The following is a 25200-nucleotide window of genomic DNA, read 5'->3' as shown; positions in this document are numbered from 1 at the left end:
ATTTATTTATTTTTACACTTTCCCTTTACATTTTTTTAATGGTCACTTTTATTGCTATCGTAGCAAATGTAAACATCTGTTGTGGTAACAGTATATTATGACAGGTCCTCTTTTTGGAGAGATCAGAGACCACATCTCTCCTCTACAATGGAAAGCATTAGATCATAAGAAAAAAACATTGATCTAATGCTTTCCCAAAAAAAATTTACTTGTTTACATTCGGCTAGAAATGGAAGTCCGAACGACGTCGCTCTGGTCCTCATAGGTCATAGAGATTAGCTGAGGCCATCTTTCCTCAGCTAAACTGTATGCCCAGCCACTGTCACAACCGGATAAGTTCCTGGGCTCACTGATCCTCCAGGTAAGCCAGGGAACCAAAGGAAAGCAGTGGGGGGGGGGGGGGGTGCCACCCCCCCCGCCACTTTTAAACATGATCCAGCAGTTAATCAACTGCTCGGATCACTTTTATTAGAAACAGCAGCGGCTGAAGAAAATATTAATACTGGGGTTATGGCATCCAGCTGCAGCCATAACCTCAATATTCCACTTCAAAACCTCAATGTATATATGCATACAAGGGAGAGGTGCAGCGCTAGCTATATGAATATACTTATATATCTGATAAACATACATATAAAAAAAGTGCTATTAAAGTGCAGAATGGTGACTAAATGATGAATTCAGTCCATAACGTGCTCAGAATCCAAGAGAGTCCTTTAAGAGCTTCAATCCCTGGATTCGTGGATGAGGTGAATAAAAGGTAAAATTGCGCACTCACCAAATGCGCAATTCAAATGCGCATTCAAAGCTGATATTCCGAGGTCACCATATGGATCTGGTCAGATCTGGTCACAGAAAGCCCTCCGCCACCTGGTAGTGTACTCCACACTTAGAGGAAAAGGCCGCTCTGCAGATGTAAAGGACTCCCTGGAATATTTGGATACATTGCTCTCCCCAAAAGGTAGATGTTCTACCTGTCACTCTGACTTCCTCCGTAGACGCGTCTACGGAGGAAGTCAGAGTGACAGGTAGAACATCTACCTTTTGGGGAGAGCAATGTATCCAAATATTCCAGGGAGTCCTTTACATCTGCAGAGCGGCCTTTTCCTCTAAGTGTGGAGTACACTACCAGGTGGCGGAGGGCTTTCTGTGACCAGATCTGACCAGATCCATATGGTGACCTCGGAATATCAGCTTTGAATGCGCATTTGAATTGCGCATTTGGTGAGTGCGCAATTTTACCTTTTATTCACCTCATCCACGAATCCAGGGATTGAAGCTCTTAAAGGACTCTCTTGGATTCTGAGCACGTTATGGACTGAATTCATCATTTAGTCACCATTCTGCACTTTAATAGCACTTTTTTTATATGTATGTTTATCAGATATATAAGTATATTCATATAGCTAGCGCTGCACCTCTCCCTTGTATGCATTTTATTGAGAAGGTTCATATGGTACCTCTTTGGTGTTCAGCTGCTGTTTTCTTCTTTTACTTTGGGATTTTACATTAGCTGTTTTCAAGCGCTCACTTATTTTGAAAATTACCGTTGACCTCAATGTATATATGTTTATTGCGGTCTTGAAGTGGTTACAAAAAACACATTCCAAAGTCAAAGAATGCTGATTATACATTTTGGACCAGACCACTGTTAAACTTGTCATCCTTCTGGATTATCTTTTCACTAAAATAAGTTTTCTAAAGAGGTTGTGGTTCTATATACTGCAAAAAGAGGCTACTTTTTTCCCCTATGTATATCTCCATCAGTGTCTAAATTTTTGTGGCCATCGTGTCAGATGGAACAAATTAGGCAAAAATGTGCTTGTCACCACATACAACTCACCATGTAACATAAAGACCTACCTAATCTATCAAATCAATTTCTATCTAGTCAGGCAGGCCCTTGAACTACATAGCTGTTGGTAGATCTAAAGGAGATTGTAAAATCAGATTGTATTTTTGGTGCATTTGCACATTGCACATTTGTGCATTTGTGTTGAGTCTTTTGCTGATTGGATGTGGCTGATTTACTAAAGGATTAGAGCATGTTCACTTTGCAAAGTGAATTTGAACTTTGCAAGGGAAATTTAACTTACCTTAGTAAATGTGGTGAAAATTCACTTTTCAACGAATATCCAGTCATGTGCAAGGACAAGATAAAACAAATTGATGTCAGTACAGCTTCAACTCATTTTCTAAGTGAATATTCCCCTTTTCAAAGTGAACATGTTTTACTTTGGTTGTAAATCAGCTGCAATGTCTTTGTATAAATGATCCAGATAAGCATGTTGCATGCATACCCAGAATATAAACATCCTGATATGCATGTTTTTTCCAGTGTCTTTGTTAACATATTGAAGCATGGATAGAGACTATATAAATGTTCAAGGCACTGAACTCATCTGCAAATTCTAATTTATAACAGGAGGAATGTAAACTCATTTATTATTTCACTGTCATTTCCACTAATTATTTATGTTCAAGCAGTAATGAAGTAATAATAGCAATACTGTAATTACAATACTTGTAACTTGTAATGGATCTCCTTCAGTAAAAGGTCAATTAGCTTGCCAGATACACATGAATTTAATGTTTAAATGCAAATTGTGATGATATGAGATTTTGGCAATGTAAATTGTTGCATAACTTCACAACAATTTAACATTCATTAAAATAATAATTAATTAGGCAAATTTATATTTTGTTAGATGTCTGTGTGATTTGCTGTTGGGTGCTAGGTTAGGGGTTGATTTGAAAGGTGCTATCGGATATGATTGATTTAATGTAGTTTAGATATGTTAGTTATTTTACTTGGTTAAGAATATTTCACTAACAAGTGTTTAAACTAATTTGTTCGTTGAATGTAAGATTAACTCATTAGGTAGGACAGCTTATAAACTGATCTTTTGGTTATTTGTTACTGATATTGACCTAAGTATAGGTTTGAATTTTTAAACAATTTATATTTTTTTAGCAGTTAATACAGATAATTTTTTACTTGATTATTTAGGGAGACCAGTAATTTTTCCTAGATATATAATTACATGGATTGATTGGTTGGTTATTTTAAAACTGTATATTTATTGGGCTTTAAACAAACAAAAAAATTGTATTTGCCATTATATTGAACAAATGAAAATGGCATTAAATTAAAAAAAAATTAGGCCTAGCAAATTACAGAAATGTTGTAAAAAGACAAATTAAAGAAAAAAACAATGAAACTAGATGGAAGATGGAAAAAAATTCTAAATTTAAAATAGGAGGACAATAAGAAAATAAGCCATGAATAAAGAAGACTCTCTCTAATTAAAAGCAGTTAAGCATTTAGTAGTTATTAGAATGTGACATGCAATAAGTCATGGTAAAAATCTATCCAATGCTTTTCATTTATATTTTAGCTTGACTCCAGTGGATTATCTTGATATGGAGTTAATGAAATCTTCCCAGTTATGGCACAAACAGAATAAAGACCTAATTTTATGAGCTAAAAATACAATAGGAGAACCACACCAATGGTCAAAGAGTCTACATTGATGTTTTATTAAATTTATATTAAATTTTTATATATATATGTAGCGCTTACTCTCATAGGCGACAGTGGAAATTTGCCCAGGTTCTCTCCCAGTGGATTGCTCCTTGCAGCCAGGCACACAAACACAGTCACTCTTTTCCTCAATAAGCAGTCTAGGGGTCTTCTTTTTGTTGTTTTTATGTTTGAAGAACTTGGATACGGTTGAGAGAATTGAGAGGGATACTTAAACAGAACTTACGTACAAGTTGAGGACAGTAATCTCCTTTCAGTAAAGCTGTCCTTGCACATAGCAAACTGTGGACTTGTGGTAGAAACAGTCGAATGTAGAGCAGAAGAAAAAGTTCTTGCAAATAGCAAAATGTGGACTTGGCTTTGAAATAGACGCAGTAAAAACACACACGCTTTATCCTTCAGAGCAGAGTACCTACACAGAAAACTAGATAGACTAAGCTCTTCAGAAGACCAGACAATGTTCCCTTTAGCAAACACAACGCTGACACAAGAGGGGTGGCAACAGCCAAAAAGTCTCTAAGATCTCTCACAGCAGTCTGTATGTCCAGGGACAGTTGGATGCCTCATGCCAACTTCCAAGTGACACCTTTTTCCATTGACACCAGACTATATCTTCAGCAGACAGCCCATCAGTCAGATTTACATAGATTCAGCATCCAGGCCCTCAGGTCGCCCACCTGAGGCCTCATGAACAGCATGCACATAGCACTGTTGCCCTGGAGGGCAGCTGCCCTCCAGGCTGGACTGATCCTCAACTAGAAGGGACCCAGAAGTCCAGTCTATCAGAGTATTTATTCAGTTACCCAGAACTCTTCAGGGCCCTGCTCCCTGGGATTGGGGCTGAATAAATATGCCATGTGCATAGCTCCACACCTATATTCCAGATAATTCTACCACTCTCTGAAAGCAGAGGGAACTGTCAGATTAGCATCAGCTCAGAACACTGAACTGTCCTAATTAATCAGCTGCCCTGAATACAGTGAGCAGAGCTAGATTTGCCTAACAAACTAATTACAGCCACATTTGTTACAGTGAGGCTAGTTGAATTTACCTAACCAAAAATACACACACAGCTCCACTGAACACAGTAAGCCAGCACTTAATCTAAGTAATCCTAGCACCTATCTTGGAGGGTGCTACATTCATAGACTGAAAGCGTTATACACATTTTTAGCGTGTTTTGTAAAAGCACACAAAAACACATGCTGTTGCGAGCATTTACAAAATGGGTAGGTGGGCATAGGGGGAGATTTACTAAAGCTGTTGCACTCAGAATCTGGTGCAGCTGTGCATGTTAGCCAATCAGCTTCTAACTTCAGCTTGTTCAATTAAGCTTTAGCAATAAAACCTGGAAGCTGATTGGTTTTTGTGCAGAACTGCAACAGCTTTTGCCCTTTCCAGTTTTAGTAAATTACCCTCAGTGAGTCTAAATGACAGTGTCCACATTCAGTCAGGCCAGGCATCAATCTAATTAGGTAAACAGCCTGCAGCAGAGCCTCCTATGCGGAAATCAATGTCAGACAGGTTATAGGTTTTTGTCTGATTGTTTTGTTCTCTTCCTGATAAACCAAGATCCCCATTTGTGTTTTGGAAAGTGTTTGTCAGCACAAATGTCGGAGGTTAGGCAAATCATGCCTGTGTGACAGTTTAAACACTTCAGTCCCAGAGTCGTTTCCACTAAGTTTTATTTCATCAGCTTTTGTAACCCAGATTTTATATTTCTTTTAGAGTGTGTGCGTATGTATTTGTGTGTGTGTATGTGTGGGTGTGTAGGGGGTGACTGGGTTTTCATTTAGTAATTTAATGTAGATTTAGAAAGAAAGAGAGAAGTAAATAATGTGGAAATACACAAAAATAAAGAAAAAACAGAATATGGAAAATATTATATTCTGCAGTTATTCCACAATATGTTTAATCATTAATAGGAGCATGAAGGAACCAATACTTTCTCATGCTTTTCAACCATGTAAACCAGTGGTTCTTAACCTCACTCTTCAAGTAGCCCCATCAGGTCATGCTTTCAGGGATTTTTCACCTTGCACAAGTGCTCTAGATCATTGTCATTGGCCTGGTATTTATGACAGCTATATGAAAAGGGAATTCTCAAACCATGGCCTGTTGAGGATATTTGAGGACTATTGGGAACTACTGATATAGAACAGTCATGACAATAGAGCAAAACAATTACATTGACTTTTACCCTGTAAAAACCTCTTTATTTTTTTTAAAGGTGTTATTTAGTTTGTTTTCATAAAACAGTTACAGTAACAAAAAAGGAAAAACAAACAACAGGAGCCTCGATCTAAGAACATAAGCGTAAGGAATACATAAAAAGGGAAGAAAAAAGTGAAAGGGTTATTGCCAGGGCTAACTTGAGCCCATTTCAAAAAATAGTGACAGTTACGTATAGAAGAATTCCATGATAAACAAGAAACCCCAAAAAACTCGAATACAGTTATGCACACAAACACACAACTCACACAACCACACATCCACACATGTGCCACCTATTCAACCTCTCTATTTAGTGCATGAGAAAAAAGGTTTTCTTTATTGAACCTGGGGATATTAAAATATTTTTACTAACTAACTAAGATATAAAAACTACTAACTTGAAACTCCGGGCAAAACCTATTCAGAAGGGATAACAGAATTGTTTCCTCTTTAATGTTACTTCTCAGGTTTGGTTACTTTTGAATTTGTCTGCAAAATATTGGTGTATGTTACTTTATTTCTAAAACCTAAAAATAAAATGTAATATCTAAAAGTGTTACTCATTTGAATAGTATTTATTTATGTTTAAAATTCACCAAAATAACAAAGACAAGGCCTTTTTATTATATATTATTGATTACATTATAATTATTATTTATTTCTTATATTAATTATTTGTTTCTGTTTTAGAAAAAGTGTAATAAACAGGGTCTTCAGCTTAAATTTTTGAAAGAGTAACAAATGGTGTGCATTACAAATTTTCCTGTGAACTATTTTCCTTGTAATTTCAATGTGAAGTTTCAGAAGCCATTTTTATTTTATGGTATGCTGACTATCTTCAAAAAGAAACGTATAAGAAGGTTTGCAACCCACAACACAGGTAATGCTTTCACCAAAAAAAGAGAAATATATGAAAAAATATCAATCAAGCCTTTTTACTTGCTTAATACAATCAAAAAGAATTTTTTTTGCTTCCATTCCATGGCTGTAGTTGTATTATCTGTTAAACACTTGTGTATGCTATATTTTTTTTTTTCATTTGGACAATAATCTGCAGAGGTAGTAAAACAAAAAAGTGTAATACAGAAAAAGGCAATTCTAAAAAAATGAAATTCTACCAGTAACATATTATGGAATAACCAGCTACTCACTGAAGTGGTTTACCATCCTGCTTTAATCATAATACACCAAATGTGTAATTAGAACCTGTTCTACCAAAACATTACTTCCCTACCAGACTAAGCTTAGTGGTATAGTAAACACACCATCCCAGACCTTATATGCTAGAAGGAAAGATGGTATCCCCACAATTCAAAGTGGTTATATATTGTAACATGTTCTGTCTAGTGAGAAAATGACCATTGTTATATTTTACTTGTCTTCCAATTCAGGAAAGAAAGAACATCTGTCAAGTATTATATGTCCCCTTGAATATTTTTGTTGCATCTGATTTTTCAGTGGAATTTAAGCCAATTTTACATTCAGTCTGGACCACTGCAAAGACAACATAGTGTCAGAAAATTAGCCTTTGAAAAATGAAATCTGAAAGTCAAAAGGGGCATCATATTCAAGAACAGCTCCGAACAGCTGGTAATGCACACATTCAGTGCATACCTTTTATCTGTAAAAGCAGCTGTAGCTATACAAATCTCCTAAATAACACATTAAAAGTGTAATAAATTTATTGCATTTTGCCTATGTAAAAAGGCTATTATTTTGGCACTATGCTCCAAAAATTTGGGGAAAAACAAAGAAACACTATTTCTCTGGTATTACACTGTGGTATTCACTTTTCTTATGTTTTGGTGTGATTTAAATAGTTTAGTATAGCTGGGCCAATGATAAGACTGTATGGTGACAGAAAATCACCAATGCAAAAAAACTTTGCCTATTGCTTTATATGTGCTTTATGCAAGTTTCTGGGCAAGTTTAAAAACACAAATGCAATGCAGTTTCTTACTGTTTTTGTCACATATAGTAAAAATAAAATAGGCCACAACAAATAGTTTTGTAATGCTAAAGCCCATATATAAAACACTAAATGTCCTAATCAGGGCAGTTTTAGAACTTACTGATCTGCATATTAGGAAAAGCCTAACACCGTGAGAAAAATAGCGCACACCATTGTTTTCTTAGGACATATTAGTGTAATTATAATCAGGATAGATAGGATACAATCTTTTGGTGATAATAATATTAGACACACACACCTTTTTCTGCTTAAATTGAAAAAATAAAGTGTGTGTGTGCTTTAAAAAAAATCCTAACAATATATTTGGTGTGAAAAGCAAGTAAGGAATATTGTTGAGTAATCTGATATACAGAATGCTAAAAATGTAAAATTTGTACCAGTCATAAGAGTTTCAGAATTAGTTAGACATATTTGTGAATAAATGAAAACATTTTGTTAGAATTTTACTTTAACAATGGCGTTTGATTCACTTTATTCACTATATTATCAACATCATGGTTTAATTACTCTAAATGTATTTTTAAAAAATCAATATGAAGGTATTGTTTTTCACTCTTCTTTAACAAAGTGTGGCAAATCAGGAGGATTATCTGACTTGGCTCTCATTGTAAAACAATATTTCATTTAGTAATCTTTAACAGTTTAACATTCACAGTTCCAAGCCCACTGTTGGCTCATCAAATACCTGAATTTTTTCAGTAAGAAGGAGCAATACTCAGCAATGATATTATTTCTGCAATGTGATGTGCAAGGTTTTTAATTTTCAATTCTCTCCAAAATGCTTATCATCTGCAGTATTCTTATAACTAGGTAGCCTTTGAAGGGAGCAGATCTGGTTCTCAGTCGGATACTTTTTCAAAATTGTGTGAGAGCTGTCATTCTGCATATGATAAGCAAATAGCGTACCTACAGCAACCAAAGATATTTAGCTTTTCAATATCTTATACAGTAGCGCTAAAAAAAATTGAAAGATAACTGCTAGATGTTTTTGATTTACTGCATTTTACTTATTTACTTTAGCAAAGTAAAAATGGTTGTACTTATGAAATGCAATATCTGCATAGTCTAGCAGGAGGAAATATATACAAATTTGTCAACTAAGCACATTTTGTTAACAAATGAAATCTGCAGTTAGAACCATTATTACTTGAACACTACAAGTAGTCAACGTTAGTAAGAAAAAGCTCACTCACTTTAGCTTTAAGATTATACACAGAAGCAATTAAAAAGTCAATTGACAGATTTTCTATCAGCAGTTAATGGGAATTTATACACAAACACACAGTTCGCTGAAGTCATTACATTAATATACAGAAGGCTCTAATGTATCTTACCCACATCAAGAATGTCCAGGGTAATTATGTCAGAGGTGATGGATCCTAATCTGTTTGAAGCCTCCACCCAAATTTCATATGGTGTGAAGAGGGCAAGATCCTTAGGAATGTGGCAAGAATATTGACCCACGGTATGATATTCTTGACATGTATTATCTCTGCCATACCACCTGGAAAATACACAAATTTGCTGTTTAATCTGGGAACATTCTATGTACAGTTCCAGACAAATGTGCTTTAATAACACATCATTTTACTTTTACGATAATAGAGAACTTCATTTCAAATGTACAACATTTCTGATATATATCTTGCACATTAAAACATTAGAATTTGTGTTTAATTGTTTATAAAAAATGGTAAACTCACTGATAACCTCCTGTTGCCAAAACACTACTATGCAGAATAAAAAACAAAATGCTAAAAGAAAAACCAAATCATATGAATGTATTGTTTAAAGTCAGAGTATAAAGGGAATAGGAGTTGAATTTTATTAGAAGGTGTACAAACTGAGAAAGCAATACTGCTTATCTTGCCATTTTTTTTACACTATCGTTGTGAAATTTTCATGAATTTTGCTGTTCTTTCCAGTAAAAAGCACAGACATAAGAAAATGCATTGTTTTTAAAAAAAGGACCAATTATACTGAAGTGTTGTAATGAAGCACAATAGAAATAACAATTCCAAATATTAAATTTTTTTAGGATTTGAGTAGCGTTTTTCTGTTTTATAGGGAAGTATGATGTATATATATATATATATATATATATATATATATACACATACACACACACGTTTTTATTTTTAAAGTTAGTTATATATAAAATATGTTTTGATATTGGTATTTTTAGTCACCAGGTGCACTTTACATAAACAGGTTTTAGTGGATGATTCTGATTAATTCCAGTGACTATTAGCAGTGACTTAAGTTGGGCACTCATGGACCAAAAACTGGCTGAAAATAGTCAGTTCAGCAGGAACCAACTGACTTTTGGCCTACGTATTCAGCTCCTTGTCTGACAGAAGCTAGTCTCATGACTGGCTTCTGTTGAATGGGCATGCTGGAAAACCAGCACTTGGTCAGCATCTGATTGGTGTTTCTTGGCTGGTGGTGAGGGGGGGGGGGGCAGTCCCCTTGTCTGAACACAATAGCTCAGCAGGCAGATCACTTCACTAACATTGGATGTGTTGATACAGCAAACTGTACATTGCTTTTCATTCAGCCTACTGGGTTGGAAACAAAAAAAAACTTCCTTTGTGCACCCAGCATTATGCAGGCCATAGATGGTTCGAAAATGTGCCGATTATTAGTTCGATAAACAAAATATTGGTTGGTCATTAAACCGACGTTACCACCAATGATTACTAAAATCGGCCAACCAAGTAATAAAAATCATGACCTATACCAGTAAATGATGTCATTTTGTGACCTTTGAGACCCTCCCACACTCTACTGAGCCTGATGGAACGAGACATCATCATCGTGTCGTACGTACGATTATTCGGTATTTCTTCTACGAAAATGCCCAAAAAAATATCAAAAGGAAAAATTGCCATAATGGTGCTTGGCTTGGTATCAGTGGAGGAGAAAAAAAATAAGAAAACAAGGAAGAGCAGAGCATGGTCCAAAGACTGGCTTCTTCCCGGAAAAGAAATTTTGTACATGCAAAACTTCTTTTCTTTCCAGGTCACTGCACATGCGCATGCATTTTTCGTAAAAACGACCATCATTGATGAGAAAATCAGTAGTTTTCCAAACATTTTCCAACATGACCGATAATCCAAAAGTGCAAAAAACACGAAAAACGGCCAACAAATTAACCCACTAACGGTATGAAAATCTGCCGATTTTTCTTTCGGACGAAAAATCGGCAGATTTTGGAACCATCTATGGCCTGCATTATTCTTTAATTGATAGGTCAATCTGAGGTTTTAATCAAAAAGAGATGCATAGAAAGTTCTGCTAAACTGACTTTTTTCGCTAACTCATGGTGCTCTGTAAAACTTTCTCAATAAATTATAAAAGACAACATTTTCCTCACTAGTTTTGGATTTGTGTGTGTACAAAGGTTAAGGTTCCCAGAAACCTTTAGTTCAGTGGGTGTTGAATCAGACACAATGTAGTGATATATTACAGATATATTACAGAGTGTTTGCAGGGAGAGCTGTTCCATACTATGCTTTGCACTGCATTCTGGAGAAAGCACTCAACTGATATACTACACTTAGAATTACATTAAAACCTACCTACTAGTAGTGCCAGCTAGGTACATTCAGCGTACACATAACTGATCACCAACATATGCTACACACATAACAATTGACTTTGTACACCAAGACTTGTAAACACGTTTCTTAAATTTTCCCATTTGCATGATACCTGAGCTTGTATTTCAGAGTATAGTTGGTGTGTAGGTAGGTTTCTCCTTCACTACCTGGAACCCACTTGCAGGTCAAGTCTTTCATATTCTTCGACCAACAGGTAATATTGGTTGGTTTTTCAGGCGGTACTGTGCCATAAAATAAAAAAAAGCCATGTTAGAAATATTAAAGAAAATTGAAAAAAAAGCTTTCTTTCATATGGGACTATATAATGGGGGTTTATTAATGAACAGGAGGATGAAAGAATTAATTTAACTTGGGTGTGGCATTGATAGGCTTGATCCGATCGACAGCTTGTGAATTTTTCCCACTTGGGGGTTTTATAGGGTTAAAAAAGGGTCTTAAAGGATAAGTTCACCTTTTCAACAAAAGTAATAAATGCACATTTTTGCAGGTAAAAAAAATGTGCATTTATTATTTTTGTATGCAAGAGCCTGTAAACCATTGCACCAGCGATCAGTAGATTGCTGATGCCATGCAGGTCTTCTGCAGACCTGTCAAAATATCTGCTTGCCATATGGGATGTACAGTCAAGCAGATATTCTGACAGGAAGCTTCAATGAACTACCACGGTGCTCCACAGCGCCGTGGTAGTTCATTGAGGACTACTTGTAGTCGCTCACTCACAGAATGCAGTGAATGAGTGGTACGGTCAGGTGGGAAGAGCCCCGCATGGCCACATTTTTTAAAAATTTGACAGCTAGCGAGGGGGGGGAAGAAGATCTGGAGGAGCGGGGGTCGGTCAGATCGTAACATGCTACATCCTGAATATGGATGTAACATGTTACAAAAGGTAAACTTATCCTTTAAATGCCAAAAGGAGGAGACATGTGGACTATTATTTATTTATTTCAGGTACTTATATAGCGCTGTCAATTTACGCAGCACTTTACATATATATTGTACATTCACATCAGTCCCTAACCCACAAGGGGTGTACAATCTAAGGTCCCTAACTTACATTCATACATACACATACTAGGGACAATTTAGACATGAGCCAATTAATCTACCAGCATGTCTTTGGAGTGTGGGAGGAAACCAGAGTACCCGGAGGAAACCCACACAGGCACAGGGAGAACATGCAAACTCCAGGCAGGTGGTGCCGTCGTTGGGATTCAAACCAACAACCCTAGTACTGCCAGGCGGAAGTGCTAACCATTTAGCCACTGTGCTGCCCTGACTATTGTGATCATTTACAATTATCTGATTAATATCAGCATCCTGGACTAAGCAGAGAGCCTGGCATTTAAAAAGCTAACATTTCAGCTGAAGTAAAAGAACAATTAAGATAGTGTGGTAATGCCACACACAGCAACATGTTATAGATCTTAACTTTGGAAATCGGAAAAAAAGTCCAATAAATTTGAGGAAGAATTGTTTCTGCAAAAGAGATCTTTACATACATGCAGTAAACTCTGTCTGTGCCCAGGGTCACTCATCTGCCCCTAACCATAGTTACCCACTGAATGTGCAGATACAGTGATAGCTCCTTTCAGCCTGCCATTGCCTATTTGAGGATGAACAGTTGCATTGTTCCCAGCTGCAATAATCAGCTGATTCTTACTGCTGGAATCCACTGTTCACCTAATCGCCCATATGATGAAGGTCTGAGCCCTGGTTCACTGAATGCGGCTTTGACTTGAAGCAGCGTGATTTCAAAGCCACAGGTCAGTGCGATTTCAGGTGCGACTTGCCTGTGCAACTTGCCTGATATCTGTGCAACTTCATGCATAGATCTCTATGCAAGTCACACCAGAAATCGGTGAAAATAGTGCAGCAGCTACTTTCAAAATTTGAACGGTTCCATTGCCAGCAATAGGGTGCAACTTGTCATGCGATTTGGAATGGTCAAAGTCGCACCATTGTAAACCAAAGCTAAAAACCAGACAATATGCCCACAAATTAAAAAAGAAACATTCTAAGCACGGAATAAAAACATTGCATCACTTAAATTACATGAGACTTGTAGAGACCAACACATTTTTAAAAAGAACACATTTTTTCAAAGGGATCTATAAACAAAGTATAGCAATGTATACCAATATCACAGAACAGAAAGAATACATAACACTGAAAAAGCAACCCAGAAGTCACTTCTCCAACATGCTTAGAGATGTCAGCAACCCAGCATGATAAGGAGGAAATAAAATAACACCCTTGCTGTAAAGCAAATTATCGACAGAATTAAAAATTAATTAATTATCTAATTTTGTCAGCATATATTGCAATACTAAATGCTGCCAACTAAACCATTGTGTGTATATATATATATATATATATACATACATACACACACACTATATTGCCAACAGTATTGGGACTCCCCTCCAAATCATTGGATTCAGGTGTTCCAATCACCTCCATGGCCACAGGTATATAAAATCAAGCACCTAGGCATGCAGACTGCTTCTACAAACATGTGTCGGCATACCAAGACGTTTTGGACAATTTCATGTGCCCAATTTTGTGGAAAGATTTGGAAGATGGCTCCTTCCTGTTCCAACATGACTGCACACCAGTGCCCAAAGCAAGGTCCATAAAGACATGGATGAGTGAGTTTGGGGTGGAGGAACTTGACTGGCCTGCACAGAGTCCTGACCTCAACCCACTAGAACACCTTTGGGATGAATTAGAGCGGAGATTGTGAGCCAGGCCTTCTTGTCTGACATCAGTGCCTGACCTCACTGCGCTTCTGGAAGAATGGTCAAAGATACCCATAGACACACTCCTAAACCTTGTGGACAGCCTTCCCAGAAGAGTTGAAGCTGTTATAGCTGCAAAGGGTGGGCCAACTCAATATTGAACCCTACGAACTAAGACTGTTATTAAAGTTCATGTGCATGTAAAGGCAGACGTCCCAATACTTTTGGCAATACATATGGTGTGCTGGGAATAGGTAGCAGGTACAAAAGCTCCCTGGGGTGAGCACACTTTTAGACAGAATAAACACTATGGATAAAAGCGCACAGATGTGTCCCAAAGTAAAAAGTGAATAGTGTCAACTGTCATTAGTGGTAAAAACTCACTGCTGCCATGGTAAAAACTCATAGGTTTATGAAGAGTATTGACAGGAGCCAGGTGCTGTGCCGTTTTGTGGTCATATAAAACACCTTATGTGGAGGTGTGCCTTTAATAACAACATCACAGGATAATAGAATAAACCACCAGCCTGTGGCTTTAAGAAGCTAGGTTCCTAGATGGATTGCCCATCCGCTCAGAGGGGAGCAGTGGAAGAGATGAACGCCTGTCAGTGCAGGGACCATGTGTTCCCGAAGTCCCGCGATGTGAAGGAGACAGAGGGGAGGAACCCACACTGGAGCCGCAGCTTAGGAGGAGGAAGCCGGTTGCTCCCCACAGCCAGCTGCAATAACCCCCCCTAGCAGCAATAGATTCCTCCAGTAACAATGGGCCCCTAAAACAAAATACCACTCCAGCAACAATAGTCCCCTAGCAGCTACAACAGATCTCCCAGCAGCGAGCGTCAATGTACTCTCCAGCAGCCAACAACAATAGACCCCTTCCTTAACAGTATATCCCTTCCAGCAACAACTGACCCCCATCAAAAATAGATCACCCACCAGCAACAACAGACCTCCCCAGCAACAATAGACCACCAGACAAAAATAGATACCATTCAGTGACAATAAATCCTTCAGCAGCCCTTGCCATTACATACATTCAGTGCTGGAGGTGCCCAAACTGTCTTCGCCCGCGTCCCCACTGAAAACCCCCCCCTGCTTTTTGGCATAGGTACCAGTCCAGTAAGGTAGTGACAAACAGTGTGGTGTTTATTGGTGCTATTTACAGTGTTCCAGAAAATAAACAAGGGAAAAACTACAAAACAAAATCCTAGCCATGTAGCACATATTACACAAATACAGGTTCTGACTAACACACTGAGCAAGCCTTATGCTTGTCACTCTCCACAAATGCAGTTTTACAACTTACACCAACCTTGCAGCACTCTAACGGCTCGTACACACAATAAGATAATCGTACAAAAATGTTCGTACCAGGACTGATCATACGATAATCTGATCGTTAGTACACAGCTTTCAAGAGCCGATCACAACAATCCATACGACAATATCTGAAGGGACAAGTACGAAAATAATTGTTGTACGATATAAGATCGTCCAATTTTCATTTAATCAGCATAGTAGTTGTCCGAAAATACAATACAAATGCAATACAATACATTACTTCACTTTCAAACATTTTTTCTTCCATATGAGAATTTTCTTAAGTTTAGTATCCTTTTAAGTTTAAATATGGAGACTAAGATGCAAAAAAAAACGGATGATCATTTGTCCAACATTCTTATCGTGTGTACAAGGCATTAAACACGACTTGCCTGTTCCCCAGGAGTCAGCTCCCTCTGAGACACTCCCTCTGAGACACTCTGCTAATATATATATGTATATATATATATATATATATATATATATATATATATATATATATATATATATACACACACACACACACAGACATTATTTAGGCAGGTACAAAGAAATGATGTACAGTAAGAATGCTTACAACAATATATACTGAATCTTAATTGTTTATTTTTATCAATTTACAAAATGTAAACTGAACGAGCAGAAGCAAAGTCTAAATCAAATCAATAATTGGTGTGTCCACCCTTTGGCTTCAAACCAGCATCAATTCTCCTAGGTACACATAACGCTTGTGCACACAGTTTTTGAAGGAACTCGACAGGTGGATGGTTTCACACATCTTGGAGAACTAACCCAGATCTTCTGAAGATGTAGGGCTGCCTTAAATCCTTCTGTCTCTTCGTGTAATCCCAAACAGACTCCATGGAGTGGAGATCAGGGCTCTGTGGGAGCCAAGCTATCACTTCCAGGATTCCTGGTTCTTCTTCACGCTAAAGATAGTTCTTAATGACATTGGCTGTATTGTTCTACTGCAGAATACATTTGAGACCAATCACATGCCTCCCTGATGGTATGGCCCCTAAAGGGCCTGGTATGGATTGTGGGGGGGGACCTCACACAGTTTTTCTGTTTACATTCTACTGTCATCGTAGAATCCCCTGCTGACAGCAGGGAAGGGTCATAGTTTGTAGGATGCCTGCCTTAACAACCAGCATCACTGACCTGAACACTCACATTTAGTTAAATGTTTCATATCCCACTGCAAGTCTGGTCTGCAATAAAATACAGTTGTGGCCAAAATTATTCAACCCCCAATGCTGTAAAGGGGTTTAGGGACTATAGTGTACATTTGGAATTGTATTCAGAATCAAATCCTACAAGGACGTTGTAACTACCCAAATGCAACTAAAATGACATCAATTGTTTATGTAATACAGTAGTAAATGGTTCTTATGTGGTTTCTTCATTGCCACAATTATTCAACCCCTTAAAGACTACCACTCTGAAGAACAGAGGTTCATACAGGTGCTTTCCATCAGGTATTGAAAACACCTGTGGATGTCACCGAGCAGCAATCAAGCATAATAAGCACCAATTAGGCAGCTTTAAAATGACTGTGATACTCAGCTCCTTCTAGACATTTACTGGTGTGGTTACAAACATGGTGAAGGCAAGAGAATGGTCCAGGAAGACAAGAGAAGAGGTGATTTCTCTTCACAGGAAGGGCAATGGCTATAAGAAGATTGCAAAGATGTTAAACATACCAAGAGACACCTTAGGAAGCATCATTCGCAAATTCAAGGCAAAGGGCACTGTTGAAACGCTACCTGGTCGTGGCAGAAAGAAGATGCTGACTTCGACTGCTGTGCGCTACCTGAAGCGTAGAGTGGAGAGAAGTCCCCGTGTGACTGCTGAGGAACTGAGAAAAGATTTGTCAGATGTGGGTACAGAAGTTTCAGCCCAGACAATAAGACGCACACTGCGTAATGAAGGCCTCCGTGCCAGAACTCCCAGGCGTACCCCCTTGCTGTCTCCAAAGAATAAGAAGAGTCGACTGCAGTATGCCAAAAGCCATGTGGACAAACCACAAAAGTTGTGGGATAGTGTTCTGTGGACTGATGAAACAAAATTAGAACTGTTTGGGCCCATGGATCAACGCTATGTTTGGAGGAGGAAGAACAAGGCCTATGATGAAAAGAACACCTTGCCTACTGTGAAGCATGGTGGAGGGTCAATCATGCTTTGGGGCTGTTTTGCTTCTGCAGGTACAGGGAAGCTTCAGCGTGTGCAAGGTACCATGAATTCTCTTCAGTACCAGGAGATATTGGATGGAAACGTGATGCAGTCCGTCACACACCTGAGGCTTGGGAGACGTTGGACCTTTCAACAGGACAATGATCCCAAGCATACCTCCAAGTCCACTAGAGCATGGTTGCAGAGGAAAGGCTGGAACATTTTGGAGTGGCCATCGCAGTCACCAGACTTAAATCCGATTGAGAACCTCTGGTGGGACTTAAAGAAAGCAGTTGCAGTGCGCAAGCCTAAGAATGTGACTGAACTGGAGGCCTTTGCCCATGAAGAATGGGCGAAGATACCCGTAGATCGCTGCAAGACACTTGTGTCAAGCTATGCTTCACGTTTAAAAGCTGTTATAACTGTAAAAGGATGCTGTACTAAGTACTAAGATTGAATGTCACTTGGGGGTTGAATAAAACTGATAATGCTGTGAGCACAGAAAAGACATTTGTGGTTATTTCATTATAACTGTTATGTTATATTTGTCTGACCTACAAGTGCCTCTTTAATGTAAATGTAAGCAAGATGACTGAATGATCAAAAGCAATGTCAAACTGGCCAAAACACTCAATTTCAGTGGGGGTTGAATAATTTTGGCCACAACTGTAAGTTGGAAAAAAAGCCATGTTAAATACCACAAGATAAAATATGTAATGCATGTGGTATTTAGCATGCATTTTTTGTGAACTGACAGCTTTAGAGATAAATACCACATCAGTTATTTTTAATGCTAAAACTCATGCGGTATTTATCTTTTACCGAATTGAGCCCTGAGTCTTTTAAATAAAGCATTTAATGAATTTCAAGTGAAAGGTACAAGAGTGGATCCATTGGCTTTTACTTTAAATAAGAGAAATTTACATGCAGAGAATACATGTAGTAGATTAAAAAGAACTGCAATGACAACTTAAACTATAAAAGGAGAAAAGAATTTTCATACTGAAATATTTTTCAAGTCAGCTAAACTGTGAAGAATTACACTGTGCAAAAAAATTAAAAGGAACACTTTGAAAACACATCAGATCTCATTAGGGAAAAATATCATGCTGGATAGCTATACTGATATGGACTGGATAATGCGTTAGGAATGTAAGGATGCCCTATTATTTGATGGAAATGAAAATGATCAACCTACAGAGGACTGAATTCAAAGACACCCAGAAAATCAAAGTGAAAAAATGATACATTTTGCTGAAATTTCATTACAGCAACTCAAAATGGTACTCAGTAGTTTGTATGGCCTCCACTTGCTTATATGCATGCCTGACAACGTCGAGGCATGCTCCTAATGAGATGACAGATGGTGTCCTGGGGTATTTTCTCCTAGATCTGGACCAGGGCATCACTGAGCTCCTGGACAGTCTGAGGTGCAACCTGGTGGCGTCAGATGGACCAAAACATAATATCCCAGAGGTGTTCTATTGGATTTAGGTCAGGCAAGCGAGGGGGCCATTCAATGGTATCAATTCCTTCATTCTCCAGAAACTGCCTGCATACTCTCACCACATGAGGCCAGGCACCAGGAGGAACCCAGGAGCTACTGCACCAGCTTAGGGTCTGACACCGGGTCCAAGGATTTCATCCCTATACCTAATGGCAGTCAGGGTGCCATTGTCTAACCTGTAGAAGTCTGTGTGTCCCTATATGGATATGCCTGCCCAGACTATCACTGGCCCACCACCAAAATGGTCCTGCTGAAGGATGTTACAGGCAGCATAATGTTCTCCACACCTTCTCCAGACCCTTTCACGTCTGTCACATGTGCTCAGGGTGAACCTGCTCTCATCTGTGAAAAGCACAGGATGCCAGTGGCAGACCTGCCAATTCTGGTGTTCAATGGCAAATGCCAATCGAGCTCTATGGTGCTGGGCAGTGAGCACAATTAAGGTCATTTTGTAGGGCTCTGGCAGTGCTCATCCTGTTCCTTCTTGCACAATGGAGCAGATACCGGTCCTGCTGATAGGTTAAGGACCATCTACTGCCTTGTCCAGCTCTCCTAGATAACTGCCTGTCTCCTGGAATCTCTTCCATGCTCTTGAGACTGTGCTGGGAGACTCAGCAAACCTTCTGGCAATGGCACATATTGATGTGCCATCCTGGAGGAGTTGGACTGCCTGTGCAACCTCTGTAGGGTCCAGGTATCACCTCATGCTACCAGTAGTGACACTGACCCTAGCCAAATGCAAAACTAGTGAAAAACAGTCAGAAAAGATGAGTATGGAAAAGAGTGTCAGTGGCCTCCACCTGTAAAACCATTCCTGTTTTGGGGGTCTTCTCATTGTTGCCCATACAGTGCACATGTTGGTAATTTAATTAACACCAAAGCAATGGAAACTGATTAACAACCCCATCTGCTACTTAATTGACCAGATCAATATCTTGGGAGCTTAATTGACTTGATGCTATACTCTGATTAAAAAGTGTTTCTTTTATTTTTTTGAGCAGTGTAGATCATAGTGTAACTCCACTTTTGTTTGAAAAAAAAAAAATTCTCTCTAGGTCATCAATTTACATTGCAAGGATTTTAACAAACGGTTGCAGAACCCTACCTTTTGTTATTCTGAAGAAGTAGCTGTTTGATTGTTTGTCTGTGTCCATTTTCAGAGTGAATCTATATGGGAGTGGTTTCATAATTATCAATCAGCTGCTGCACCTGCAGGGATCTAATGAGGAAAACTGTAGGGTCTGCATACCTTTTAGATGTGATTTCCCTTTGAGTTTCTCACCAAAAATGGAATTTTTGTTGCAGGAGATACCCAAAATCTGACTTGTATCTTAGTGCAGACTTCTCGGAAAATCAGTGAGCCAATCACAAAAGCAGGAAATTACATTTCTGGGGGGCGTTCTGTACACCATCTGTGTACAGAACACCTCCAGGTAGCCACATTGCATTTTACAGAAAATGACAGCGCTGCAGACTGAAAAGGCAAGGTCATGTTTAATAACATTAATATACAATATCACTTGTGTTGCAATTGTATATACTATATTAATTTTTTTTATCTGTTATTTTTTTTCCTCGCATAAGTGGAGTTACCCTTTGAATACTGACAGCTGTCCATTCAATAGAGACCCAGAAAAATGTTACCGGAACTACTGCATACTGTCTAGCACTGAAAAGCTAAGATTTGTTGGAACATCCACTTAGGTAACAATGTTGTTTTAAGTAAGTCAATTTTGCTAAAATAAAATAAAGCTCGAATGACACACAGACACATTCCTCTAAAAGAAAATATTCAATCGTATTACGTATACATATGTGATGAAAGATTTTCTTGTATCCTGGGGATTTTACAAAATAAGCTTTAATCCCTCGTCGTAGCATTCTGACATTACGGTATTCTTGCACGGTACCTTGTTTGATCCATAAGGATAAAAGGCTATACGCAGCAAAAGATGATTTCACACTGCTGCATGTCCTCATAGTAGAGTTCAGTATATGTGCACAATTGTACTGTATCACTTAACAAAATCATAAACACCATCATCATTATTCACTCTAATGTCAACGCAGAAGAGAGTAATGAATCAAAGTTGCTTCATTTTAAAATAAAATGATATGCTCTTTTGAACTCAATTAATTAATACTTCTCCCATATGTTTGTTGCAGAATAATGGGGCAGATTAACCACATGTCGCCCAGCCACTGTATAAATATGGTGGCAGGGTGGCACGGCTGGGCACAAATTGGGTGGAACATGTAACATGTTCCAAAGGTGAACTTATCCTTTAACCACTTGCCCTCCTGAGGATTTACTCCCCTTCCTAACCAGGCCATTTTAGGGCGCTGACAATCAACTGACAATTGTGCAGTCATGCAATGCTACACCCAAATTACATTTAAATCCTTTCTTTCCCCACTAATTGAGCTTTCTTTCAAAGGTATTTGGTCGCCTGTGTTTTTTTATTTTGCGCTATAAAAAAAAGACTGACAATTTTGAGAAAAAAACAATATTTTTGACTTTTTGCTATTAAACATGTCCAGTAAAAAAATTTAAAAAATCAAATTTCATTATAAATTTAGGCCAAAATGTATTCTGCTACATGTATTTGCTAAATAAAATATAGCATTTACAAATGACGGTATAGATACTGGAATTTTTTATTTTATTTTTACTAGTAATAGTGGCGATCAGTGACTTATAGCGGCACTATGGGTCTGCGGCGGGCATTTTAACACGGGTGGAACTGATCAGTGCTATAAGAAAAAGGACTGACACTGTACTAATGGCACAGGGCAGGAAGAGGTTAACATGAGGGGAGATCAAAGGGTTAACTATGTGCTGTGTGGTGTTGCACTGTAAGCTATGTTTGTGTGCTTCACTGTAATTACACTGCTTAGCATGGCTGTGCTGTACACAGCCATGCAAAGCAGTTTGCACGAGCTGACAGGGAGGAGAACTGTTTTGGCAATCACCGGGCACTGGCGAGTAATCACCGGCCGGGGCCTGGTGATTGACAGCCAAGGCCGTGAATGGCACCCCTTACCCGGAAATGCAAAATCACATACCCGACACCCGTGCCGCACTGTAGTAGTATATCTGCTATAGGCTGGTCAGGAAGCGTTTAAATTTATATAAATAATATAGCAGGAGCCAGCTTTCTCACTGACACTCTTTCAGTAGTGATACCATTTCATATTTCTGATGGGATCCTAGCCCAGCTATTACTGGAGTGATCAAACTGCCTACACAGCAGATTTAACTGATATAATCTGTTTAGCAGTACAACTGAGCATTTATTCAACTACTGACTAAAAACTCATGTCATGTGGTAACCAGGTTGTAACTAGAAATCAGACGCCCCTATAACAAAAACATTTAATGGGCCCCAATAAATAAAAAAAAAAACACACTATTTTACAACCCCTTGATTACCTTGACAGATGATGAAAAGCTGAAGTGGATGTGGTAGTAATGCTGAGGTAAGTATGGATCTGTGAAGAGTAAGGGTGGGTCTTATTCACCCAAGAGGCTAGAGAAAACTGATGTGTACACTGATTCTTTGAGAGTTTGCATCATTAATTTAACATAATGACACTAAGACCTGCTTGCAAAGGAAAAAGATAAATACCTTTCTGTCCGAGAGAGGCCTAAAATGTCTTTGTATTGCAGGTCTCTGGGTGTGTCCTATACCTGGTTCCTCTATGCACATTGTGATTCCTCCTGTAGATCCCTAAAACACTACTTGATCCTGTAGTCAGGGAAAGCTCAGTGCATATAGCTGGATTAGGTGATGGACACACCCAGAAATGTCAGATACTAGTTCCAGTCAGGGATCTGCAGTACAGGAATGTTTAAGGCTGCCATAAATTCTACAATTTTCCTTTAAATTTGTTAAAACATACAAGTGAAACTCAAAAAATTAGAATATCGTGCAAAACTTCATTTATTTCAGTAATGCAACTTAAAAGGTGAAACTAATAAATGAGATAGACTCAGTACATGCAAAGCAAGATAGTTCAAGCCGTGATTTGTCATAATTGTGATGATTATGGCTTACAGCTCATGAAAACCCCAAATCCACAATCTCAGAAAATTAGAATATTGTGAAAAGGTGCAATATTCTAGGCTCAAAGTGTCCCACTCTAATCAGCTAATTAAGCCATAACACCTGCAAAGGGTTCCTGAGCCTTTAAATGGTCTCTCAGTCTGGTTCAGTAGGAATCACAATCATGGGAAAGACTGATGACCTGACAGTTGTGCAGAAAACCATCATTGACACCCTCCATAAGGAGGGAAAGATTCAAAAGGTAATTGCAAAAGAAGTTGAATGTTCCCAAATTGCTGTATCAAAGCACATTAATAGAAAGTTATGTGGAAGGGAAAAGTGTGGAAGAAAAAGGTGCACAAGCAGCAGGGATGACCGCAGCCTGGAGAGAATTGTCAGGAAAAGGCCATTCAAAAGTCTTGGGGACTTTCACAAGGAGTGGACTGAGGCTGGAGTCAGTGCATCAAGAGCCACCACACACAGATGGATCCTGGACATGGGCTTCAAATGTTGTATTCCTCTTGTCAAGCCGCTCCTGAACAACAAACAACATCAGAAGCGTCTTACCTGGGCCAAAGAAAAACAGACCTGGTCTGTTGCTCAGTGGTCCAAAGTCCTCTTTTTCTGATGAGAGCAACTTTTGCATCTCATTTGGAAACCAAGGACCCAGAGTATGGAGGAAGAATGGAGAGGCACACACTGCAAGATGCTTGAAGTCCAGTGTGAAGTTTCCACAGTCTGTATTGATTTGGGGAGCCATGTCATCTGCTGGTGTTGGCCCACTGTGCTTCATTAAATCCAGGGTCAACGCAGCCGTCTACCAGGAGATTTTGGAGCACTTCATGCTTCCTTCCGCACACGAGCTTTATGGGGATGCTGACTTCATTTTCCAGTAGGACTTGGCACCTGCCCACACTGCCAAAAGCACCAAAACCTGGTTCAATGACCGTGGGATTACTGTGCTTGATTGGCCAGCAAACTCGCCTGACCTGAACCCCATAGAGAATCTATGGGGCATTGCCAAGAGAAAGATGAGAGACATGAGACCGAACAATGCAGAAGAGCTGAAGGCCGCTATTGAAGCATCTTGGTCTTCCATAACACCTCAGCAGTGCCACAGGCTGATAGCTTCCATGCCATGCCGCATTGAGGCAGTAATTGCTGCAAAAGGGCCCAAACCAAGTACTGAGTACATATGCATCCTTATGCTTTTCAGAGGTCCGATATTGTTCTATGTACAATCCTTGTTTTATTGATTGCATGTAATATTCTAATTTTCTGAGATTGTGTTTTTGGGGTTTTCATGAGCTGTAAGCCATAATCATCACAATTATGACAAATCTCAGCTTGAACTATTTTGCTTTGCATGAAATGAGTCTATCTCATATATTAGTTTCACCGTTTAAGTTGCATTACTGAAATAAATTAACTTTTGCACGATATTCTAATTTTTCAAGTTTCACCTGTATAATATAAGTTCAAGCCTAAACACTTTCAATTTATATGCAATCAGGCAGGCCCTTGCATTAAGTAGTTGCAGGTACAGCTAAAAGAATTGAACAAGAAAATTGTATAATGTTTGACCAGCCTTAGTCCTGATAGATATTTATCTTCTTTTTTTACAAGGTGGTGGTTAGAGCCATCAGGAGAAGATAGTGGCAGGTTTGCTTTAAGAGGGGCTTTTTTTCTAAGAATAAATCCTCTTCTTACATTGGGTTCAGTGGCAATCAAATCAAGTTTCTTTGGTTTGATTTGGAGTCCTACAGACACCAGTGCAATGCCCCTGCACGGTGTTTAGAATCATGCATACAATGTGAATGAAAGAATGAGGTGATGAGAAATATAAAACATTCAACACAGTGTACAGAATGAGCCAGTATGGAACAGGGGATGTATAGTACTGCATACAGAAAAGGACAACATTTAATGGGAAATGTACACCACCACATACAGAATGATTTAGTGTGGAATATGCTGTAAATTGTACTGCCCAGCGTACAGAATTGATCCATGTGAAACATAAAACTATAGTATAGAGTATAAGATGGAGCACTGTGGAGCACA

At 38.6% G+C, this 25200-nt stretch overlaps 1 protein-coding gene across 3 annotated transcripts in view; it reads right to left on the bottom strand.

The window, feature by feature from the left end:
* The window catches only part of CRLF1 (cytokine receptor like factor 1), a 171336-nt gene that overhangs the window by 47517 nt on the left and 98619 nt on the right, over positions 1-25200 (bottom strand). For all 3 annotated transcript variants that reach the window (XM_089687846.1, XM_089687848.1, XM_089687847.1), the window contains exons 3-4: positions 11445-11574; positions 9065-9234 (exon numbers count right to left, since the gene is read on the bottom strand). In XM_089687846.1, coding sequence (XP_089543972.1) covers positions 9065-9234; positions 11445-11574 — 300 coding nt within the window. The remainder of the gene's footprint in view (positions 1-9064; positions 9235-11444; positions 11575-25200) is intronic.

This window comes from Staurois parvus, unplaced genomic scaffold (assembly GCF_062004578.1).
Source record: "Staurois parvus isolate SC_StPar_1 unplaced genomic scaffold, SC_StPar_1.0 ptg000439l, whole genome shotgun sequence".
NCBI lineage: Eukaryota > Metazoa > Chordata > Amphibia > Anura > Ranidae > Staurois > Staurois parvus.
The sequence above is the reverse complement of the archived record's forward strand: the minus strand, read 5'-3'. Positions and strand labels throughout refer to the sequence as shown.